Genomic DNA, 22947 nt, shown 5'->3' with positions numbered 1-22947 from the left:
GCATCTTCCTCCTCCTCTCCGGATGAGGCAGTGGCGGGCACTTCATGTACAGGTCCCCCTCCGATAGATCTTCGGGCTCACCAGGATCTCCTGCGTAGGATGGCCCGTAATATGGACCTGCAGGTGGAGGAGATAGTGGAAGTGCAGGACCCTATCGTGAACATCCTCGGAGCGGATGCCCCATCGAGGGTGGCGTTACCCCTGATCCGCACGATACAAACCAATGCGGATACGATATGGCAAACTCCTGCCTCTATCCCACCCACAGCGAGAGGGGTGGAAAGGAAATACTTTGTCCCGTCTAAGGACTACGGGTACTTGTATACCCACCCCCAACCGTGTTCACTGGTGGTGGCATCAGTGAACGCACGAGAGCGCCACGGCCAGCAGGCTGCAGCGCCTAAATCAAAAGAGGCTAAGCGGCTCGATTTGTTTGGCCGTAAGGTTTACTCAGCCGGAGGGCTGCAACTTAGAGCGGCGAACCAACAGGCGCTACTGAGCCGCTACAATTTTAACTCCTGGAACTCTATGGGGAAGTTTAAGGAGTTGATTCCCCAAGAGTCCAGGGGAGAGTTTGGAGCCATGGTAGAGGAGGGTAAGAAGGTGGCTCGGACCTCCTTGCAGGCCTCCTTAGACATAGCGGACTCGGCTGCGAGGACCCTGGCTTCGGGTATCGCTATGCGGAGGATCTCCTGGCTTCAAGTTTCGGGTTTGCCTCCAGAGCTGCAGCAAACCCTACAGGATCTGCCCTTTGAGGGACATGGATTGTTCTCGGACAAGACGGACTCTCGCCTGCAGAGCCTCAAGGACTCGAGAACAATCATGCGCTCCCTGGGGATGCATGTTGTGGGCCCTCAGCGCAGACCATTTAGGCCGCTTCTACCCCCCCCCGCCTCGTCAGAGACAAGACTCGGCCCGGAGGCGAGGGCGAGGTGGTAGGAGAAGGTGGACCGGCCCTCAACCCGGCCAGAACCAGGGGCCACCTAGACCACCTTCAGGCCCCAGGCAGAACTTTTGAAGGTGCGGTCGAGGACGGCGCCCCAGTCATCCCCCAGGATCCAGCCCCCTCCTTTCGGGATCGTCTCTCCCACTTCCACCGTGCTTGGTCCCTTATAACTTCGGACCGTTGGGTCCTCCGCACGGTGGAGAGGGGATACGCTATCCAGTTTTCTTCTATCCCCCCCTCCCACCCCCCTTCCCCGTCCCTCTTCAGGGACCCTTCTCACGAGCAACTTCTTATACAGGAGGTTTCTACGCTCCTGGCCATGGGGGCCATAGAGGAGGTTCCGATAGAGTTAAGGGGCAGGGGATTTTATTCCCGTTACTTCCTGATCCCCAAGTCCAAAGGAGGTCTGCGGCCCATCTTGGACTTGCGCGGACTCAACAAATTCGTAGTAAAGTTGAAGTTCCGCATGGTCTCTTTGGGGGCCATTATCCCTTCCCTCGATCCTGGAGACTGGTTCGCCGCCCTCGACATGAAAGACGCATACTTTCACATCTCAATTTACCCACCTCACAGACGCTTCCTGTGATTCATGGTAAACACGGTGTACTACCAATTTGCAGTCCTTCCCTTCGGCCTATCCTCGGCCCCAAGAGTGTTCACGAAATGTATGGCTGTCGTGGCAGCGTACCTTCGTCGGCAAGGGATACAGGTGTTCCCGTACCTAGACGACTGGCTGGTGCGCGGTCGCACCAAGGAGCAAGTTCAAGCTCACGTCCACAGAATAGTGCACACATTCAACGAGTTGGGCATCCTACTCAACAAGGACAAATCCACTCTAGAACCTACCCAGAGAATAGATTTCATCGGCGCAGTTCTAGATTCCAGACGTGCACAAGCCATCCTGCCAGACAACCGATTTGGCACCATCACGAGCCTCATTCAAGGGCTACAGGCCTTCCCAACTACCACGGTGAGGTCGTGCCTTACCCTGCTGGGTCACATGGCTTCCTGCACGTACGTAACCAGGCATGCCAGACTTCTGCTTCGCCCACTCCAGACCTGGGTGTCATCAATATACCGTCCACATTGGAACAGCCTGAACATGGTGGTCACGGTCCCGAACTCGGTCCTGGCCTCCCTCACTTGGTGGCTAGATCACAGTGTGGTCTGCGAGGGGATGCCATTTCACGCTCCACAACCGTCTCTGCACCTGGTCACAGACGCTTCATCTCTGGGTTGGGGCGCCCATCTCAACGAACACCATACCCAGGGACTGTGGACTGCACCCCAGTTAGCCCTGCATATCAATGTTCGGGAACTGATGGCGGTACGCCTGGCGTGCCAAGCATTCCTCAATCTCCTACGTGGCCGTTGTGTGTTAGTTCTCATCGACAACACCACGGCCATGTTTTACATCAACAAGCAAGGAGGAGCACGTTCGTCAATTCTATGCCAAGAGGCCATTCGCCTGTGGGACTTCTGCATCGCCCACTCAATCCATCTCACGGCATCCTTCCTCCCTGGAGTCCAGAACACTCTAGCGGACCGACTCAGCAGGTCCTTCCGGACGCACGAGTGGTCTATCCGTCCGGACATCATACGTTCCATCTTCCAGAGGTGGGGGTTTCCCCAGATAGACCTGTTTGCATCTCGAGACAACAAGAAGTGCCACGTGTTCTGCTCCCTACAAGGTCGAGCTCCGGGCTCCCTCTCGGATGCGTTTCTCCTTCCCTGGAAAGACCACCTGTTTTATGCCTTCCCTCCGTTTCCTCTGGTCCACAAGGTACTGCTCAAATTGCGCAGAGACCAGGCACAGGTAATTCTGATCGCTCCAGCGTGGCCGAGACAACATTGGTACACCACACTGTTGGAACTCTCGGTTCAGACACCGATCCCGCTTCCATTATGTCCGGATCTCATCTCTCAGGACCACGGCCGGCTGCGTCACCCCGACCTGCAATCACTCCACCTCACGGCGTGGCTGCTCCATGGTTCACCCAGGCAGAGCGGCAATGCTCGCACTCTGTCCAACAGATTCTGCTGAGCAGTAGGAAGCCCTCAACACGCACCACGTACCTGGCCAAGTGGAAGCGGTTCTCCTGTTGGTGCGAACAACGAGCCACGTCCCCGTTGCAGGCACCCATTCCTCTCATTTTGGAATATCTCCTCTCCCTAAAACAGCAGGGGTTGGCGATATCTTCAATTAGAGTTCACCTGGCCGCTATATCGGCCTTTCACCCAGGGGAACTCGCGTCCTCGGTATTCTCTAACCCGATGGTCGTTAGATTCCTCAAGGGCTTAGACCGGATGTACCCACAACAACGTCAGCCCGTCCCGACGTGGGACCTCAACCTGGTTCTCTCCAAGCTCACAGGTCCTCCATTCGAGCCACTGGCCACCTGTTCACTTCTGTACCTATCCTGGAAGACAGCCTTCCTCGTAGCCATCACCTCAGCAAGGCGCGTTTCTGAACTCAGGGCGCTTACCTCTGAGCCCCCTTACACAGTTTTTCACAAGGATAAAGTGCAGCTTCGTCCACATCCTGCCTTTCTCCCTAAGGTGGTTTCTCCTTTTCATATCAACCAGGATATATTTCTCCCGGTCTTTTATCCCAAACCACATGCCACTCGCCAGGATCAACGTTTGCATTCCCTGGACGTACGAAGGGCCCTGGCCTTCTATATTGACCGCACAAAGCACTTTAGAAAGACGACGCAACTCTTCGTTGCAGTGGCCGACCGAATGAAAGGCTCACCGGTCTCCTCACAACGCCTATCCTCCTGGATTACGTCTTGCATCCGGTCTTGCTATGACCTGGCAGGTGTCTCAGCACCGCACCTCACCGCTCACTCCACGAGGGCCCAAGCCTCCTCGACTGCTTTCCTGGCACATGTTCCGATACAGGACATTTGTAGAGCGGCGGTTTGGTCATCAGTCCACACGTTTACAGCTCACTATGCACTAGTGCAACAGTCCAGGGACGATGCTGCATTCGGGTCAGCGGTTTTGCACACAGCAATGTCTCACTCCGACCCCACCACCTAAGTTGGGCTTGGGAGTCACCTAATGGAATGGATATGAGCAAGCACTCGAAGAAGAAAAGACGGTTACTCACCGTTGTAACTGTTGTTCTTCGAGATGTGTTGCTCATATCCATTCCATTAGGTGTGCGCGCGCCGCGTGCACGATCGTCGGAAGATTTTCTACCCTAGCAACACCGGCGGGGCGGCTGTGGAGCCCCCTAGAGTGGCGCCTTCATGGCGCTGAATATATACCCCAGCCGACCCGGCGCCCCCTCAGTTCCTTCTTGCCGGCTACTCCGACAGTGGGGACGGGGGGCGGGTTTGGAATGGATATGAGCAACACATCTCGAAGAACAACAGTTACAACGGTGAGTAACCGTCTTTTTTACTAAATATTAAGCTGAATTTGAACTTGACAGGATCCTGTTAAGGCTGCATAAGTTTATAAACAAACAAAATTGTTAAAGCCTGTTAGCCGTTTTATTCTTTTTTTCTTTTCTTTGCAGGAGTTCCACAGCTTAGGTCCACTGCTATAAAAGTTGCAGTACTTGCAAGCCTTCCCCTTTTGGTTAACAGTTTCATTGTTCAGGTGAAATGTAGCTGTTATGGGAGATCATGGATGCAGAGGAAGAATTGATCTCTTGGGTACCTAGGGCTAGTCTTATGAAAAGCACCTTGAATTGGACCCTGTGTTCAGTAAAGAACAAATATAGCACGTGCAGTACTGGAGTAATGTGCTCATACAACCTGCATTACTAAGCAATTGGGATGCTGCTTTTTATACCAGATAGTGCTATTTCAGGGCGGTGGTTTCAATTTTAGATAAGAATGACAATAATCACACATGGAGGTTACAAATGCATGCACCATTGTAGCTAGGTCTGAGTCTGATAGGCCAGTTCTTATGGAAGTGGATGGTTTTTAAAACCGTGTCTATTTAGGCATCTAGTAAATTTGACCCCCAAAGGACCCCAAAGCTGCAAGCTGATGAAACAATCTGAAGTCGAATGTCCTCAGTAATAGGAATGTTAGAGGAGGGAAGTTCTTTAAAGTTCTGCACTCTTCCCACTAGAATCACCTTAGTCTGGCTTGGGTTTGTATGTAGGCAGCTTCTCTATATCCACGTGCAGATTTCAACTAGGCATTGAGAAAGCTGGGAGAGAGTACTATTTACACTTGATTTAGAGGAGCTACAGAACACATGTAATCTATATTTTGCTGATTCTTCTAACTTCTCCGTGTTTCTATATATATGTTGAATAATTTCAGTGAAAGGATTGTTTCAGCTAATTAGCTGTTGTTTTCCTTTCTGAATACTTGAGGTTAAGTGGTGAAATAAGAGATGTAATTGTGCAGCTCAATTCTGCAAATACTTACACAAGTAAATAATTCTACTGCTGTAAGTATGCCATTGATATCAATGGGACTACTCACATGAGTAAAGACACTGACCTTGTATGTGTTTACAGGATCAGGCCTGTGAAGAGGAAACTTAAAGATTTTTTTTTTTTAAACATACATTTCCAACTGGAAAATTGATTTTCCCATATTAGAAATAGTACCAATAGAAGAAGACTACCAAGGTGACTTTGGAAGCCATAGACTGATGATGAGATGGGGGAGGAGCGGAAGAAATCTTGAGAGAATGCAAAATGGGAAGTTGATGCAGAAGATTGTGAAACAAAGCTGAAATCAGTTTGAAAAAAGAAAACAAAATTATAAAAACAAATTGTGGCTGTGCAGAAATGAACACAAAATAATAAAATGATGCTTTAAATACATAATCAGGAAGAAATTGATGGAATAAAGCATTATCCCGTTAAGGAGAAGGAGGGAATTTATAATTTAGGAACAGGTTATAGCTTATAATTAAATCCATACACCATCTGTGTAGGATGAAATCTACAAGTAAGAAGATATAAACAACGTGAAATAGTGAAAGAAAAAGAATGACTTCCTCCCAATTAAGTACTGGAGTTTAATAGTCTTATTGGATCAAAAGTAAACTTAAAGGATCAAAGGAAAAAATATAACTTCAATTTTAAAGAAAATAACACGAGCCAGAAAAAAATCAGTTTCTCAATCTGACAGTAGTAGCAGGCAGAATTTTAGAAATATGAACAAGGAAAATAGTCACAAAGTAGCCTACAGTTTCTCTCTGACTCTGTTTGACTCTGTCTCCCAAGTATCTACCAGTTCAAAAATGTTTATAGAACAGTCCTAATGGTAGTTACATTGTGCCACTGAGAAGACAATAAATCCATAAAACACTCTGCTACAAAATTCTGAAGTACTGCAATGATTAAGTAAGATGAACCTAATATCAGAAGGTGCTTGACTTGTGCAAATGGCCATTCAGGTGTTCAAAACAGGTATTATTTGAGAGCTAAAGTTCCTCTTTGGACATTCCCAATTGGACCCTGCGTATCACTAATATCATTGGGTTCAAATTTCACCTTTAAAGAGAGAGGTTAAAGTCATGCCACTGTTTGATTACACTGTAATCTTCTGAATTATATTTCTCAGAGAGAGAGAGAGTCTGTCTGTCTAATACTTTGCCCTCAGTTTGGATTACTCTATCATATATCAGGTAAATGTAGAAATAAAGATTTATTTTAAAAGAAAGAGTGAGACCATGAATATCTTTTTTTATTATTACTATTCCTGCTGAAATTTATGACCTGATGCTTGTTTGTGTGAGTAGTTCCATTAAACCATGAAAAGTAAATGGGACGATTAACGTAAATAACAGCAGCAGACTCAAACTGTGTGTTTACAGCAATGCTGTATATCAGGCAACATAAACATAACTAACAGTGAAAATTGCTTAATTGAGATTGAAAATGTTTGTTCATACTTTCTAAGTGTATATTTTCCTTTTTCCAGACTTTTATAGTATTGAATAGAGGGAAGGCAATCTTTCGATTCAATGCCACACCTGCCTTGTACATTTTATCTCCTTTCCATCCTCTTAGAAAAGCAGCTATCAAGATTTTGGTTCATTCATATCCTTTTCATGTGGTTTGTTTAGAATGGGTCTGTTTTTAATATTTAGTAACATTGGATTGTTTTAATATTTAAATATGTTTTTGTTCTTAATTCCTCCTCTTACTGTGAATCTGAATTAAATTAATCACATTGATTGAATCACCAATTAAATTCAGTGGAAGAAAAAGATACTGAATACTCCTAGAATACAGAATTAGCATTAGCAGCCATTGTTTTAACATTTTTCTTATAACTTTAATTGACAGTTACTTTTATGAAATTCTTTAATTTGTATCATATACATTTATTAACAGCCCATATCCTGGGAAACTGCTTACATTTCATGGGATATAGTTTCTTGCATTTAACTTGTCATCATATGTTCCTTGACTAAAATCTACATTATTCAGCATACTTATTATGTGCACTATTCTGACTAACTGTGTATTTATGACATTGCGTAACCCTCCAGATTGGGCAAAGAATGTAGAGTAAGTAAAAATGATGTTATAAAGTATATATTTGCTTCACAGAGATGAGCTAATTAATGTTTGTACAGTGCTTTGAAAATGTAACATGATGTATCAAGAGCTGAACCTTTAATTAATTAATTTTTATTTATTTATTTTTAAAATTAGGTCTTTGCTTTGTCACCCAGCTCTCTTTAGCTTGAATCACCACATATTATGCATGGCAGACTCTGGTGGAAGCAAGGCTGTGACTTTGCTATAATTTTAGCAATACAAAGTTCTCTTCACTGTTTGCATAAACCACTTATCTACTGAGATATGTTCCTCTTTTACTTAGAAGGAAGATAGCTATTCAGAAGAAAAATAATACTATTAGTCTCCCTAAAATGCTTTTCTTGGCTATCTTGAACCACCTACTTTTCTTTAAATATAAAAATTAAAAATGGGTCACTGACTTGAATTCAAGCAAATGACAAGTACATGCCTTACCATTTTTCCCTGATGGGTCTTGCCAATGTATTTAATTCCTGACCTCTTAAAAGTCTTCCACAAAGGGAAAGTAAAATATTCCTCCAAGACACTTCCATGAAAGGGCAACTCCTCCCAGGACCGTTTTCTAAAAACCTCTGCTAGTCCCACTGTAGTCCACAGTATAGGAACCAGACCGAGTGTGGTGCACTTCATCAATTCTCATCTAGAACACAGTCTCTAGTGTCAATACAGATCAGCCCGAAGCATAAAGGAGCTATAATTTGCTCCCTCACTCTTCCACTCCAATCCTGAATGGATCCTAGACAAGAATCTGGTCCCAAGTATTCATATGACTTTGTTAGATCTGTCAACTGCCTTCGATGTCCTTGATTATGAGGTGTTATTGACTTGCTTTCAGACTGTAATGGGAGTGGATGGGTCTGCTTTTTTGGGTGGCTCCATTCATTCCTTGCCTGATCATTTCTAGAGGTTGGAGTTGGGCATTTACTCATGATCTTATTGACTTCAGCAGGCTTTGGATCAATCCCTAGATCTCTATCTGATTCAACCAACTAGTGTTGTCAAATGTCTTATCCAGTGTATGTGTGACACTTGGATGAGAGCTAGCTAACTGAAGCTTACTCCATGTAAGACAGAGATGAAGCTGTTAGATTGAGGGAAGTTTCCAGAAATTATGGTGAGGACCATATTTTCCAGGCTTTTCTTGAGTGTGTGTTCATCATTAACAATCCGAGGATGATATTAATGGCCAGCTGCCATTAGACAATCATATATCAAAAGTCTCTCAGGAGGCCTTTCTTCAACTTCATCCAGACAGGAGAATGTGATAGCTTTTATTAGATATGACCCTTACTACTATAATCCAGGCCTTGTTCCTCAATGCTGAATTACTTCAGTGCACTCTAATGTGCTCTACACCTTAGGTCAATTCGGAAAGTGAAACAAGTGCAGAATGCCGCAGTATTCTTATTAAGTCATGTTTCTAAAAGGAGCACATGATGTTGGAGCCTGATCTGCATGGGCTGCCTGTTTGTTTCAGGATGGAATTTAAGGTGTTGTTTTTTATAAAGTCTTAAGCATCTTTGGATCTGCCTGTTTTCAAAAAACTGTCTCTCTCTGTGGACAAGAAGGGAAGTGGAGCCTCTCAGTATAAAAGAGGGAGCTGCTAATGGAGAGCTTTGGGGAACCATCAGTTCTGGAACCTACTTCCACCTCAGCCCTGTCAGAAATAGCCCAGGTTTCTTCAATTTCAGGGCATACTCGAAGGCCCATCTCTGAGACCTAACTCCCATTCTTAATCCTGGATGCAAGAAAATTGGCTTGACGTTGTTTCTGTTGCTTTTTAAAAAAAACAATAAAAGCAATTTTAGGTCATTTTTAGATATTTTTTAAAATGTACAAGAAAAGCTGTGTTATCTGGCACTTTACAAACTGGAAAACTCTATAAACCGCCCTGTCCCGGCGCTCCGGCCAGCCGGGGAGAGCGGGGCCCCGGCCGGGCTCGCCGCCCTCCCCGCCACGCTCCCCGCCGCGGGAGGCTTTTTTGCCTGGGGCGGCAAAAAAGCCAGAGCCGGCCCTGGGTATAACAAAGCTTTTACTTTATATTGTTTTTTCTCACCTTCTGAGCCCTGTCCATGTGGACTTATGCTAACTAAGGATGTTGAATTTACAGACAGATATAGATGAAAAATAGCAATATCAAAAATAATTTAAACTTTCTTTACCATTTCTAAAATATTTTTTCTGTAATGTATTTAGTCATACACAAGATACGTTTCTGTAGGGAGGTATAAAGATTTTATCTTCACTAGTTTGAGACAACCTGCATAACTCTAACTTGAGGATTTGCCTTTTGTGAGTAATGTCCCCAATTCTTGTTGAGTAAACTTGCTATCATGCAAGTTTATATATAATATAGATATAATAATGTTTTTGGCCTCTTGCATTGTGTGAACAACTTTCTTTGGCTGGAACTGTCTTTGCAATCCAACAGTAAGTGCTGTTCCTTGCTTGGCTACAGAGGTAACTGAAGAGCCCTCTTCATAAAGTGCTGAATGTGCTGCCTATATATTGCTTCAAGTCCATGCCAACTCATGCAGTGCAGATGCAGGAGTTTAGTCCTGTAGCAAGGGTTGTATCTCATTGGCAGAATAATGCATGCAGACTTATACTGCAGATGTCCATGGTGTAACTGTTCTTTAGTTAAACAGATTTTCTGTACCCCGACATTCTTTGGGCTCTAAATTCACTTTAAAAAAAAATAAAGGTGATGGACAAAAAAGTGATGTTAGAATGCACTGGACTCTTGTAGTGTAGGTTTAATGAACTGTCTGCTAAACTTGATCCAGTGGAGCAAAGGCAGTGCATTTAAAAATTAATATTTTTGCATGACTCTCCTTGTGATTATACTGACACATTATTGATCGATTAGGGCCATTAACTCTTGTTTGGACGTTTTTCCTCAGGTACACTTTTACTGGAATTTATACATTTGAATCCCTTATAAAAATTCTTGCAAGAGGCTTCTGTATAGGTCATTTTACTTTTCTTCGAGACCCCTGGAACTGGCTTGATTTTACTGTTATTACATTTGCGTAAGTAAAGTAACAATTTAAAAAAAACTGACTGTGGAATGTCAGTTAGCTTTTTTGAAGTATGTTTTTGCTGTGTTTAGAGTGATTTGTAGCCAAATCTTGTTACATCTTTTACACACTTTTATATAATGTACAGTAGAAATGACATTCACCGTTAGTATAAAACAGAAGTCATCCTTCTATCTTCACTGCATAATGTAGCCAACCTAGTCTACATTAATTAAGTTTTCAAAAATAAAATCAGGGTTGTCCACTTCATTTGAAATTTACATTTAACTGGTAGTTCCTGGAGCTTATTAATGTAGGGCAAACTCCAGTGAAAGGAGAATATATTAATGTAATTCTTTGGTTTTAAGATCACCAAAAAGGTCTAGATAAAAGATCCAGGTAAGTAGCATAAGCTCTTGTAACACCGACGGACCCCGATCGTCAGCAGTCGGGATCAAACCTCGGACCTCTGGAGCTTAGTGCATGAGCCTCTACTGCTTGAGCTAAAAGACAACTGGCTGTTAGCTAAGACTGTAGAACAGACTCATTTTATCTCTCTAAGTGGTCTCGAGGCCACTAGATGGGACAGAACACCACACCCAGGATGGGTGTTGGTTACACACTGTCTAAATTCTGAATAACTTTGATTTAATCCTACAGGCATGTAACAGAATTTGTAAATCTAGACAGTGTTTCAGCTCTTTGAACTTTCAGAGTATTGAGAGCTTTGAAAACTATTTCTGTAATCCCCAGTAAGAAGTACCTGGGGAGTTAATAAATTGCCTAGGGAGGTTGTTGAATCTCTGTCATTGGTGATTTTATAGAAGGTTAGATCAACACGTGTCAGAGATGGTCTAGATAATACTTAGTTCTGCCATGAGTGCAGGGGACTGGACTAAATGACCTCTCAAGGCCCCTCCCAGTGCTACAATTTTATTATTCTAACTATTAGGTATTAGGTCAGGTGTTAGGTCCCGGATATCTCCAACTGTTTAATTTTGTGTGTGCTGTCATTGTGTTTGTGTGAACTCCCCTATTACAGATATCTGACAGAGTTTGTGGACCTCGGCAACGTCTCAGCATTGAGAACATTCAGAGTTCTCCGAGCATTGAAAACAATATCAGTCATTCCAGGTGAGAGCTAGGATAAACACTGAGGCTGACTTTAAGGGTTTTATGGGCTTTTCTATTACACTTGATCCACTAGCAGTAAAGACAGTTGTTTTAAAAATTACTATTATTGAGTGACTCTTCTTGTGAATTCTCATGTTTTTTAACATAAGTATTTTTGCTTCCCAGCCTTTAGACTTTTATACACACACAAAAGAGGAATCCAGATTTTAAATTTCACTTAAAGATTCCTTGCCTTTCTAACATTTTCTTTTAACAATCAGCCTTTAAGTTTAACAAATTCTTGCATGAGAAAATTGCAGTATGCAGCCTGTGTAATTTGCATCTTATGATGTCAAATTTCTCTCCTCCATTAGAATCCAAATTATTTATTTTTTACTTACTACTGTGAAATTTACCATTTATTGTAAGGATACTTGGGATTGAAAATTTCAATCAGTTTTTTTTTTAAAGTTGAATCACTAATAAAGAGAAAAGAATAAAATAATAAAGAATAGCTTGGGCATTGCATGAGGTATTTATTATCTTAAGAGGCCTTTCTTTACCAAACCATCTTGTTTCATAGGGTGCACTATAATACAATAGCTAAAATTTACAACATAACAAGATCTTTACTTTTATTATACCCATGTATTGTATCATTGAAAAAAACACTAACAAAGGTTTGGAGCAAGAGGCATCAGCAAAAAATTTTAAATTAGAAATATTTTTTTTATGTGGAAGTCATGTAAAGCACAAATAACAGTCACTTGTTTTTCTGTGAAAACAAGTGCTTTGGAATACACGCCACTAATTTCCGTTCATACTTTCAAATTAACCAGTATTCAGCTAATAATTTTTTTCACCAATTATGAGACTTGTTGTGTAAAATTTTAATTTTAAAAACAATGCAACCATTTATGTAGAGTGATGCATGAAATCTTTAATAGTTTTGGAACAACTCATATTAATTTATGTCTAAAATAAATGTTTAAGGTCACAGTAAAAATCGCTTTCTGTTTGCAGGCTTGAAGACTATTGTAGGAGCCCTAATTCAGTCTGTGAAGAAGCTCTCAGATGTAATGATCCTGACTGTGTTTTGTCTGAGTGTATTTGCACTAATAGGGCTGCAGTTGTTCATGGGCAACTTGAGGCATAAATGTTTGCTGTGGCCCTTAAATGTATCTTCTTCTGAAAATAGATTTGCTTCATTCTTCATTAATGACACAGTGTTTGACTGGAAGGCGTACATTGAAGACGAACGTAAGAATTACTGCTATAAGTTGTTTAAATGTTTATGGTTGAAGTCTCCCATCGACTTACCTTACTCCTCTCTGGGAGCTGGAGTACTGGAGTTGACCAGAAAACGCTCTGCCATTGATTTAGCAGGTCTTCACTAGACCCGCTAAATCGACACCCGCTGCATTGATTGCAGCAGCATTGATCTCCCCAGTAGTGAAGACAAGCCCACAAAGGATTGTGATTTCAAGTATGTTCATTTCTAGGCATACTGGTACATCTATTCCTATTGCTTAAAGATCAGATTCCCTAAAAATCTGTCATTAAACTAAGAATTCTTTCTAAATAAAACTTTTGTATTTTTCAGAATGTGTGGTAACTTGAATTATAACTGTACTATCTCTTTGATATAAGCCCCCTTTGGACTTGTCTATCCAATAAGCCCCTTTAAAGTAGCTCTCTTGCACTGCTGGTGACTATAGTATTCATTTGCAGAGACCTTTCCTTTAAGGAAAAGGCCTTTGCGTTGTCTAACTTCTGAGCAAAGACTGACTAGACCTGTTGTATGAAGATTTTATGAAACATAGTGTACTAGAATCAGTCAATACACAATTATGTTGTATATGTGAGTATATTTGTGTACCCTTCTATCATACATGCCTTTTGGTAGTGGAAATGAATGAGAAATTAATATTAACTAGAATATTAACAATAAATTATATTTACAATTGTAGAAACGTTTCTTATTTTCTTGCTGATTAATTAAAGTGCACTAGATTAAATTCTTATCTTGCCTATTCTCTTATGTTTAAATAACTAAATTCTGTGAGTCCATTTTCTTCTTAGCAAAATGGGTTTTGCAGCTACTGATGTTTATCGTACAGCACTGTAACTAAATGCAGCATTCCTTTAGTTCAATATTATAACATTTTAAAATTCTTTTTTTAATAGGTCATTTTTATAGTTTAGCGGGACAAAACGATGCCCTGCTTTGTGGTAATAGCTCCGATGCAGGGTAAGAAATGTTGTATGTTATACTGTGGCTTTGTATAAAAAAGATGTAACATTTTGGCAACACAGCCTAAATAATTCATTTAACTAGCTAACTGCACTGTCAATCAACCTATATTTTTTCATATTAGAAAACATCTGAACTAAGTAGGTAAAAAATTTAAAAATAAAAATATTTTGTAATATCAGTTTGCTTTCTAGAGACCTGAATTGGACTTGAAAATTCAGTTTCAGCTGACAGCAGTTGTACTATGAATGACTTAAAATATTTGTCTCCATCTCTTCCTTGTTAGACAGTCTTCGTAGTTGGCATTCCTCATCTCCACAGCAGCTAGAGGGAAATCAGATCTTTGTTCTGAGCCTGGGCTTAAGAAGAGCTCTGTAGAATTCTCAGCTTCCAAACTGCACACCTGCAGCCTCTGGGCCTTCTTTTGTAGCAGAGCTTTCACAGGATTTCTTAAAGATTTGTAATGAAACGTCTCCCAGTCTATTCACTGGCTTCAAGGTTTTTCTCCTCAAAACTGTCAAAGCAAAAAAATGTCCTTTTGGCATTCTGAGGAGGGTTTGAAGGACAGCACCTTTGCTCCCCCTCAGAAATGGCAGACAGACAACACAGGGAACCAAAAGGGTAAGAAATGTTTCCGCATTACGCATCCTCACATACGCTAAACAGCTGCCAGAACAAAGATGATGATCCCTGCTGGCAAGACCAATGCTGAAGCATTTGAGCAGTCTCCAAGGAAACTCAGCTAGCACATTGGCAAGACCTGCACTGAAATGGCGAGCAGTCTTCAAGTACGTAAAAGATTATAAAGAGGAGAGCAATCAGTTATTCTGCTTATCCACTGAGGACAGGACAAGAAGTAATGGACGTAAATTGCAGCAAGGGAGATTTAGGTTAGACAGGAGAAACTTCTAACTGTAAGGGTGATTAAGCATTGGAACAACTTACCTAGGTTATGGAATATCCATCACTGGAGGTTTTTAAGAACAAGTTGGACAAACCACTGTCAGGGATGGTCTAGATAATACTTAGTCCTGCCTCAGTGCAGGGGACTGGACTAAGTGACCTCTCAAGGTCCCTTCCTGTCCTACATTGCTATGAATTTATGGTTCAGCAGGCTATAAGGAAGTTTCCACTGACTAGACCAGGCCAGAATTAGCAGCGTGGAAGTGGGGGTTAAATTCCAGTTTTGTTTCTCAAAGTAATTTATAAAGCCCTCAATGGGAGTCAACCAATTCAAAGAAATGGATACTTGAGATTATCATAGGAGTACACTCTGTAGAATTGATTCACTGTCCCAGGGACAAGTTTATCCTTTCCCCAAAGTTAAAATAAACCAACACTATCAACAACAAAATTATTTTGTAACCTCAGAAAATGAAAGATGCAATAGTTTATCCCTAACATATTAGAGCAATACCCTAGAGAGACAGATACTTTGGAAAGTGCACAAGATTTTTTGTAATACAAAGGGAAATGATTGTTTTTCTAGATGTCTGGTCTCTCAATAAATCCACAAAGGAATTATTCCAGATGGAAATACTGAAATCCATACTACAGCATTATTCCTGTAAGACTTCAGAAAGTGAAGGTACACCTCCTGGAGATCTGCTGAAGATAATATGATTAAGAAGCCATCAGGGATAATTTAGCTTCTGTTACAACAGGAAGCATTTTTCAGTGCACAGCACTACTTTATCAGACTTTTATAAGTATTCATAGAGATCATGTCATCCCTCCATTCAAATATAGTACATTTCTTATCAGGTCCCCTTCATGGCCCAGTGCAACATACAGCCTACATGCCTTTGGGAACAGGTATTTGAGTGAATAGAAAAGAACCAGTCAGAGCCTTACAAAACTTCAGCATCTTTGGATTGTTCTGGTCACTTCCAGCCTCCCACTTCAGTAAATCAGTACATAAAAGATCTTGATCCAGAGCTGTACTAACCTCTCTTTGCAAATTCATCTGTATTATTCAGCAACTGCTATCTGATTTTGGGTCCAGAGAAGCTGGTTGTTTGCAAGGATTCCAGAGTCCATGTCAAGGGAGATACTTCAGGGCTCCTATGTGACTCAAGGGATGTGATTGAAGAAGGAGACATGAGTTGAAATCCTGGCTCCATTGAAGTCAGTGGCAAAACTCCATATTGACTTCAGTAGAGCCAGGATTTCCAAGAAGTGGGCTGTAGTCCACGAAAGCTTATGCTCTAATAAATTTGTTAGTCTCTAAGGTGCCACAAGTACTCCTGTTCTTCTTTTTGCGGATACAGACTAACACGGCTGTTACTCTGAAACCTGCCATAGAGTATAACCTGTCTAATGCTGTGATCCATCACTGTCACTCTTCCTCCTCCAATGGAGGATTCTTTATAAACATGGTGTGTGTAAACTGCTAGGAAGGCAGAAAAACTCAGGAAAGGTAGATCTGGTCATTCTATTCCTCAAGGTTCTGCGTGTAAAAGAAAAAGTAAAGTCAGTCTACTGGCTCAGGATAATGCATTAGGCCTAAGGGAATGTCATCTGGACCAGCCTCCCTTTCAGAACACCGCAAGTCAGGTTGTGATTAAACTATTTTCATCCAGGTCCAGTTGGAAAATCAAAAATGGAAGAGTTATGTCATTGGGCTATACAGCAGATGCTTCAATCCGATTAATATGGGACAGCGGAGTTAACCCCCTCAGTCTCATTGTTTCTGGCTGTTTCTCTCTGCAGATTCAGGCATACTTCATTATATCAGTTTACACTCTGTTTCTGTTGGAAGATTATTTCTGTAGCCATGACGAGTAGAAACATATTTCTAGTTTTAAATTAAACCTGAGTCTCTGCACATTCTGATTGTCATGCTGGCCATGTTATAACTACACCATTTGGTCTGGATTTGGACCACAGAACGTGTGTTTAATACCCCTATACTGTAGATTCACTGCAGATGCAGTGTTTGCTAGAAAGATGTTACAGAACATGGTACCCCTGTAATCTTTGTCAGTTTTCAATTTTCTATATGGTTAAATTAAATCCTACTTCCTCCTTAGGGATAATTTACTGTTTTCCATATTCCAAGGGGAAGACTGATATGGAGGGGACAGAGAAGTAAAAATTCTGTGCTATCTATGAATTTTCTTTCTAGAACCTTCCATGTCTTCTGGTCTGACCCTCACTTGTCCAGATTTTTTTCTGGTTATTGCTCCCTTGTTAAACAATTTGAAAGGAAGACTGTATTCCTTGAAAAAATCTTTAAATTTTGTGCCAAGGCTCTGCAGCAAAAGATTTGAATTGAATGGTACATTTAAAATTTTACATAGTATCTTTCAGGTTTGTAAGCTAACAATCTAGAGAGTTCTTCCTACAGGGTAATAGCAGACATTTGGGCTGTGAGATGGGGAACCACCCACTGTGAAAACTGACATGCAAGGTTCTAGAAAGAAAATCCACAGGTAAGACCTTTTTTTTTTTCCAGTTCTGAAATTCACTAATTCCAGCTTGACTGATCAACAAATTACCAAGAAATCTGATGGTCCAGCTCCTCTTCCAGACAAATTTCAGCAGTAAATATGTATAGTGGGACCAAATAGTACTGTAATTTCATTACATTTATGAGATATACTCTCATACACTGGGCCCCTTGTAGTCCTCTTTGGGGAAGCAGTAGCATCTTTTATGGAACTCCTGGGCTAAAGGGGAAAGTTACTTCCAATAAAGCTGTATATTTAGTGTCCTGGTAGAGATAACACAGAGCTTCTGGGAGAAGTATGCATCACCTGGGTGAAGCTCCTATGGTTGCAGCTGGGGGCAGGTGACTCTGAGCAGTACTTCAGAGGAGAAGTTTATGGCAGCCAGAGGCTGAGCAGATAAGAGCAGACCCTGGACAGATCAAGGAGAGGGGGAGGGAGTGTGTATGTGTGTGAGGGGGGTATATGGTACAGTTTGTCATGCAATATCTTTAATCTCTTTCCCATTTAGTTCTTGATAACTTGTAGAATTTAGTAATCCACAATGAGTCTCCTATTCATTAGTGAAAGTTATTCAATTGAAGGACAATTTTTACTTTTTACCATTGTTAAAAAAACCAAATTAATTTAAATTATTTTTTTTAAGTCAATGTCCAGAAGGATATACATGTATAAAAGCTGGTAGAAACCCCAACTATGGCTACACGAGTTTTGACACGTTCAGCTGGGCATTCTTGTCACTGTTTCGACTGATGACTCAGGATTACTGGGAAAACCTTTATCAACTGGTGAGAATGTAGTGAAAACTATGTTTTGATATGTTAAATGTCTAAAATCAATTATGACAGAAAGAATGGTCTTTACATTTCTTATTACATAATGCTGTATTAAAAATTAAGACGCCCAATCATAAAATATTATTGGGGAACATTGTAGACTAATAGGATTTTCAAAGGTGTGGGACCTTTATCCCAGACTTGCAGGATCATACAGAATTGTGAAACACATGCTACAGGATTTGTCATGCTTTGTATAAATCTACACAGAAGTTTTCAGAACCCATTTTCATGACTGTATCATGTTTCATTTGACACAACATTGTTATTTGTTACCTTCAGAACTGCAATACTGTGCTTAAGCAGTGAATACTTGTTATAATTTCAGAAGGTGGTAGTCCTGTCTTAAATACCTTGAGTCCTATTTTGATAGCCATGAATTCATGGCTTTATTCTTACAATAAGCTAGGATCTATTGTTTAGTTGATATTACTGATGGTGCTACTTTTAGGTATTCTGGCCAGTCAAAGGGGAAGATACAACTAGTAGTTTTTCAGTGCCTAAAAATCCCCCACACAAATTTCTTTTTAATTATTTACTTTGAATCGTCTCCTCTTTGAGATGATTCTTAAAATCTCATATACCCCCCCCCCATAAGTAAAACAGGATTCCTAAATCACACCACCTTTCTCTCATACACACACTCACATTTTGCATTTGTTTTCATTTTGGTTTATAAAATAAATATTGTCGTATTCAATATGAACAACTGTCTTTGATATAGACACATAACCATTTTCCTAATTCTTAAATTCTGTATAATTCTCAAATTAATCAGTTGTATCATTTTCCTCACAGACTCTACGTGCTGCTGGCAAAACATACATGATATTTTTCGTTCTGGTGATTTTCCTGGGCTCTTTCTATCTGATTAACTTGATCCTGGCTGTGGTTGCCATGGCCTATGAAGAACAGAATCAAGCAACCCTAGAAGAAGCAAAGCAGAAGGAGGCAGAATTTCAGCAGATGCTTGAACAGCTGAGAAAGCAACAAGAAGAAGTTCAGGTAGCTGTATCTGAGCATTTTTATTCTTTTACCTAAAAATATAACATTGCACACACAAATTAGTGAAAGATAGTATATAATTTAGTGGAAACTAGGAAAACAACAAAGCTTCCACTTTTTTTACCTATGTCAGATTTGTTGTGATAGTACCGGTGAGGTACACCTAAAAATGGGTCTGTCATTCAAGAAATTTCTAACCTCAAGTGTTAATGGAGATTCAAAATGAGCAAAAAATGAGTTGGGGTTGTTTGGGTGCCTTAAGTGTACATTTCTTATCTTGCTGTGTTTGAATTTCTTTTTACAATAACCTTAATTCTGGATTTCCTGAGTTTATAATACTTCATTTGGGGATAATTACAACATCACTGTAATGTTTTTTGCCTTTAAATTACTGATATTTATTCTCAGCCTTAATTCCACTTTAAAGTGTTTTTTTGTCCGGGAATTTAATATTTAAAAGTAATCTAAAATGTCATAGATGAACATATTAAACAAGAAACTTAAAAGATTTATACCATCCTATATGTCCAGTGAATTAAATATATGTAATATCAAGCCTAAATCATTTTTTAAAACGTTTCAAGGACATCCACCAGAGCAGTAAAAAAGCCAGAATGCGCCAGCCACTTAAATTGGTTTAACAGTTGCTTTGCATTTGAAGTGTACTGGTGATTGTCTGGCTATGCCGAAAGAATGACAGGAGACATTAGATATGAGTTTAATAGAATGACCAGATGTCCTGATTTTATAGGGACAGTCCCGATTTTTGGGTCTTTTGCTTATATAGGCTCCGATTACCCCCCCATCCCAATTTTTCATATTTGCTGTCTGTTCACCCTAGGATTTAATCAGGCCACAACTATATTATTAGATGTCTGGGACTAACCTGGCAGATAAAATGTGCAGTGCAGGGGAAAACCTCCACAATTCACGCGGGGGCGGTGAGTGCTTTTTCCAGCCTCTTCCCCACACCGTTCCATTTATGTCCCTCCAGCAGATCCACTGCCGGGACCCTCCAATTCTGAGGGGGGGGGGAGGCTTCCACCAGCTTCCCCCCCTTTTCATCCAGGTCCCTCCAGCAATTCCCTTGCCGGGACCTTACCGACCACCTCCGCTCGTAGGAAGGGTTAAGGTGGACTATAATGATGGGGGGTTGGCTCCCTGCTGTACCAGTCAGAGGAGTCCCCAACTGCCCCAGCTTGCTCAATTACCAAACACCTCTCCTTAATTCCTTTTCCAAGCCATTTATCCATTCTTTTGTGCCTTAATTTATGGAGTACCTGCACTGAACATCCACCACAAGGAGGCGCCAGCCATTAGCTTCGCTGCCTCCTCCCCACACCCAGCCAGGTTCCCAGACATCTCCCAATGCCCTCTTTTATATCAGCCAAAAATATGGCTGCACCTGAGTCTGACAGGTGCAGCCCATTCTCCTGAAATAACTCCGGTGCCCCATAGAATATGTCAGAATGTGAAATTACTGTGTCCCCCTCCCCCACCCCACCAAAGGCAACAAGAATTTGGCCACTTTCCTATTCACATACTTCCTGGTTTTATCCACCCTGGCGGGGTTCATGGCTCCCCGTCAGACCCTGTGTTGAAGCATATCCGACCAGACAATGTTAATGCCTGGAAAAATTGCCAGGATCTGCATCAGGTCCCTCCTAATTAGAAGCATTAACTCCACCCCGTTAAGTGTTGCCAGATCATTTTCTCCCAGGTGTATCACCAATATATCCGGAGGCCGCTGACACGCCCACACAGCATACAACAGTGGTATCAGTTGATCCCATAACATGCCCCTCTGTGTGCCAGCTGAGCAGGGGCGGCTCTATGTTTTTTGCTGCCCCAAGCACAGCAGTCAGTCGGCCTGAGGCGGCATGCCTGCGGGTGGTCTGCGGTCACATGGATTCGGTGGCGTTTCTGCAGGTGATCTGCCGGTCCCGCGGTGGTGTACCCGCCACCGAAATCGCAGGACCAGCAGACCTCCCGCAGGCATGCCGCCGATGGCTGCCTGACTACCACCCTCACTGCGACCGGCACGCCGCCCCCCGCGGCTTGCCGCCCCAGGCATGCGCTTGCTGCACTGGTGCCTGGAGTCGTCCCTGCAATTGAGTAATGCTTCGCCACTGAACTCCAACTGGGAGCCCTCGGGGAACCTGGCTGCGTGCCTATGCACCCAAAACACAATACTGTACCCACAGATCCACACCCTCATGTGTATAGCCGGCTGTCCCGTATCTGAAATGAGAACACAACCGATTAATGTTGATTTTCCACCTGCGATCTTACATACGATCAGTATGCATTAGACTGCCAGCGCCCGATTACCTGAATAGCCTCTGCTTCCATACCTATCTGTGCTGCTGCCATAGCCGCCCCTATTCTGAATGAGTGGGAACCAAATTCATGGGCTGGCAGCCCCAACCTCATTAGCCCCCATCTCAACATGGTAATCAATAGATATGCCATGAGGGGACTCCCTTCTCCGTGTACAAAAAGGGGAGCCTCCTCCCTTCCACCATATTGCCATATAGGCCCTCAACGCCCGAACAGCAGACCCCAGGCTCGCCACCCTCCCATAGGGTAACAAATGCACTCTGGCTAACTTGATCAGTCTTTGACCTTCGCAAGTGTAATATCACTGCATGCTTGTGCCAGCTTATGTCACGAAATTCCAAAGCCTTTCCTGTAGAAACCCTGATGGACCCAGGCACCAGATCACTGATCCTGAAAGCACCAAAAAATGCTGTCAAGAATGCTGCCCTGAATAGGGACACCTCCTGTGCACTCTGACATGTGACACCGAGGATGTGAAGGAGGTCCCTGAGCATGGAAACCCTGATGGGACGATGGGAATCGTCCCTGGGTCCACCACTACGTGACCATCCCGCCAAAAACCTTTGTACTAAGAAACCCCCGCAAGGATCTGGGTAGCCATTTAGCCTGCTGACAAAAATAATGGCCGAAAGGCGATTCGAAATTTTGGAGGATGCCAGTTGATGGGTTGCCAGTGACAGCATGTACCGCAGCATCTGTTCCTCTTAATGGGCCACATTGCCAACTGGCCTTCCTGCTCCGTGAACAGCATTTGTCTGGGTTAGTGGATGGCGATCCACTGCCCAGTGCGTCTACCATTACCCCTGAAATCACCTGAGCAGGATGTCCTGGATCTGCGTGACCTGTTCCCCTCCCCCTTTTCCTTGTTGTACCTATACTCCCTCTAATGAACTCTACCTCCCTTTGTGAATCTGTTCTCCTATTGCTACCCCGCTCCACTGGTGCCAGAGGAAAAGGAGAATTAAGCCTTCCCTTTTGTGCACCCCTTTCTTTCCCCTTTGTGTCCCCCTGGAGCCATGCAGAGACTGCTTACCAGCTCCTGCCTTCTGCCTCCCTTGATTGAAACAGGGAATGGCTTGTAGCCTCCTATCCACTTTCTATCCCCCAGTCCAGCCCAACCACTGCTTTCCCAGAGAGTGGGAGGTTTCTTCCCCCTTCTCCCTACCACTGTATGGCCTATATGCAAAATTGCATTGGTTTCAGTGCCCTCATCCACCATGCTGACTGCTTTTCCAGCAGTTTTATGTCTTCCCCTCCGCCCCCAGCCTCAGTTCCTCCAGCAGTGTTGCCTGAATGGATAGTGGAGATAAGAAAGCAGTGTCCTGGGGACTCAAGCTAGTATGCAGCTACAGAAACTTTAAAGAACAGAGACAGTGGGACTACTTAATCAACCAGTGAGAATTCTTGACATGTATGCAGTCTTCCTGTTACTTCTTGATTCATTGTAAC

At 42.5% G+C, this 22947-nt stretch overlaps 1 protein-coding gene across 2 annotated transcripts in view; it reads left to right on the top strand.

The window, feature by feature from the left end:
* LOC117884794 (sodium channel protein type 2 subunit alpha-like) overlaps window positions 1-22947 on the top strand; it is a 140957-nt gene that overhangs the window by 15879 nt on the left and 102131 nt on the right. For both annotated transcript variants that reach the window (XM_034785594.1, XM_034785593.1), the window contains exons 3-10: window positions 6856-6974; window positions 7359-7448; window positions 10385-10513; window positions 11544-11635; window positions 12638-12874; window positions 13802-13865; window positions 17964-18105; window positions 18952-19158. In XM_034785594.1, the coding sequence (XP_034641485.1) occupies window positions 6856-6974; window positions 7359-7448; window positions 10385-10513; window positions 11544-11635; window positions 12638-12874; window positions 13802-13865; window positions 17964-18105; window positions 18952-19158 (1080 nt within the window). The remainder of the gene's footprint in view (window positions 1-6855; window positions 6975-7358; window positions 7449-10384; window positions 10514-11543; window positions 11636-12637; window positions 12875-13801; window positions 13866-17963; window positions 18106-18951; window positions 19159-22947) is intronic.

The sequence above is a fragment of the Trachemys scripta genome, chromosome 11 (genome assembly GCF_013100865.1).
Source record: "Trachemys scripta elegans isolate TJP31775 chromosome 11, CAS_Tse_1.0, whole genome shotgun sequence".
NCBI lineage: Eukaryota > Metazoa > Chordata > Testudines > Emydidae > Trachemys > Trachemys scripta.
Note: the sequence above shows the minus strand (reverse complement) of the source record. Positions and strands in the feature narration are given on the sequence as shown.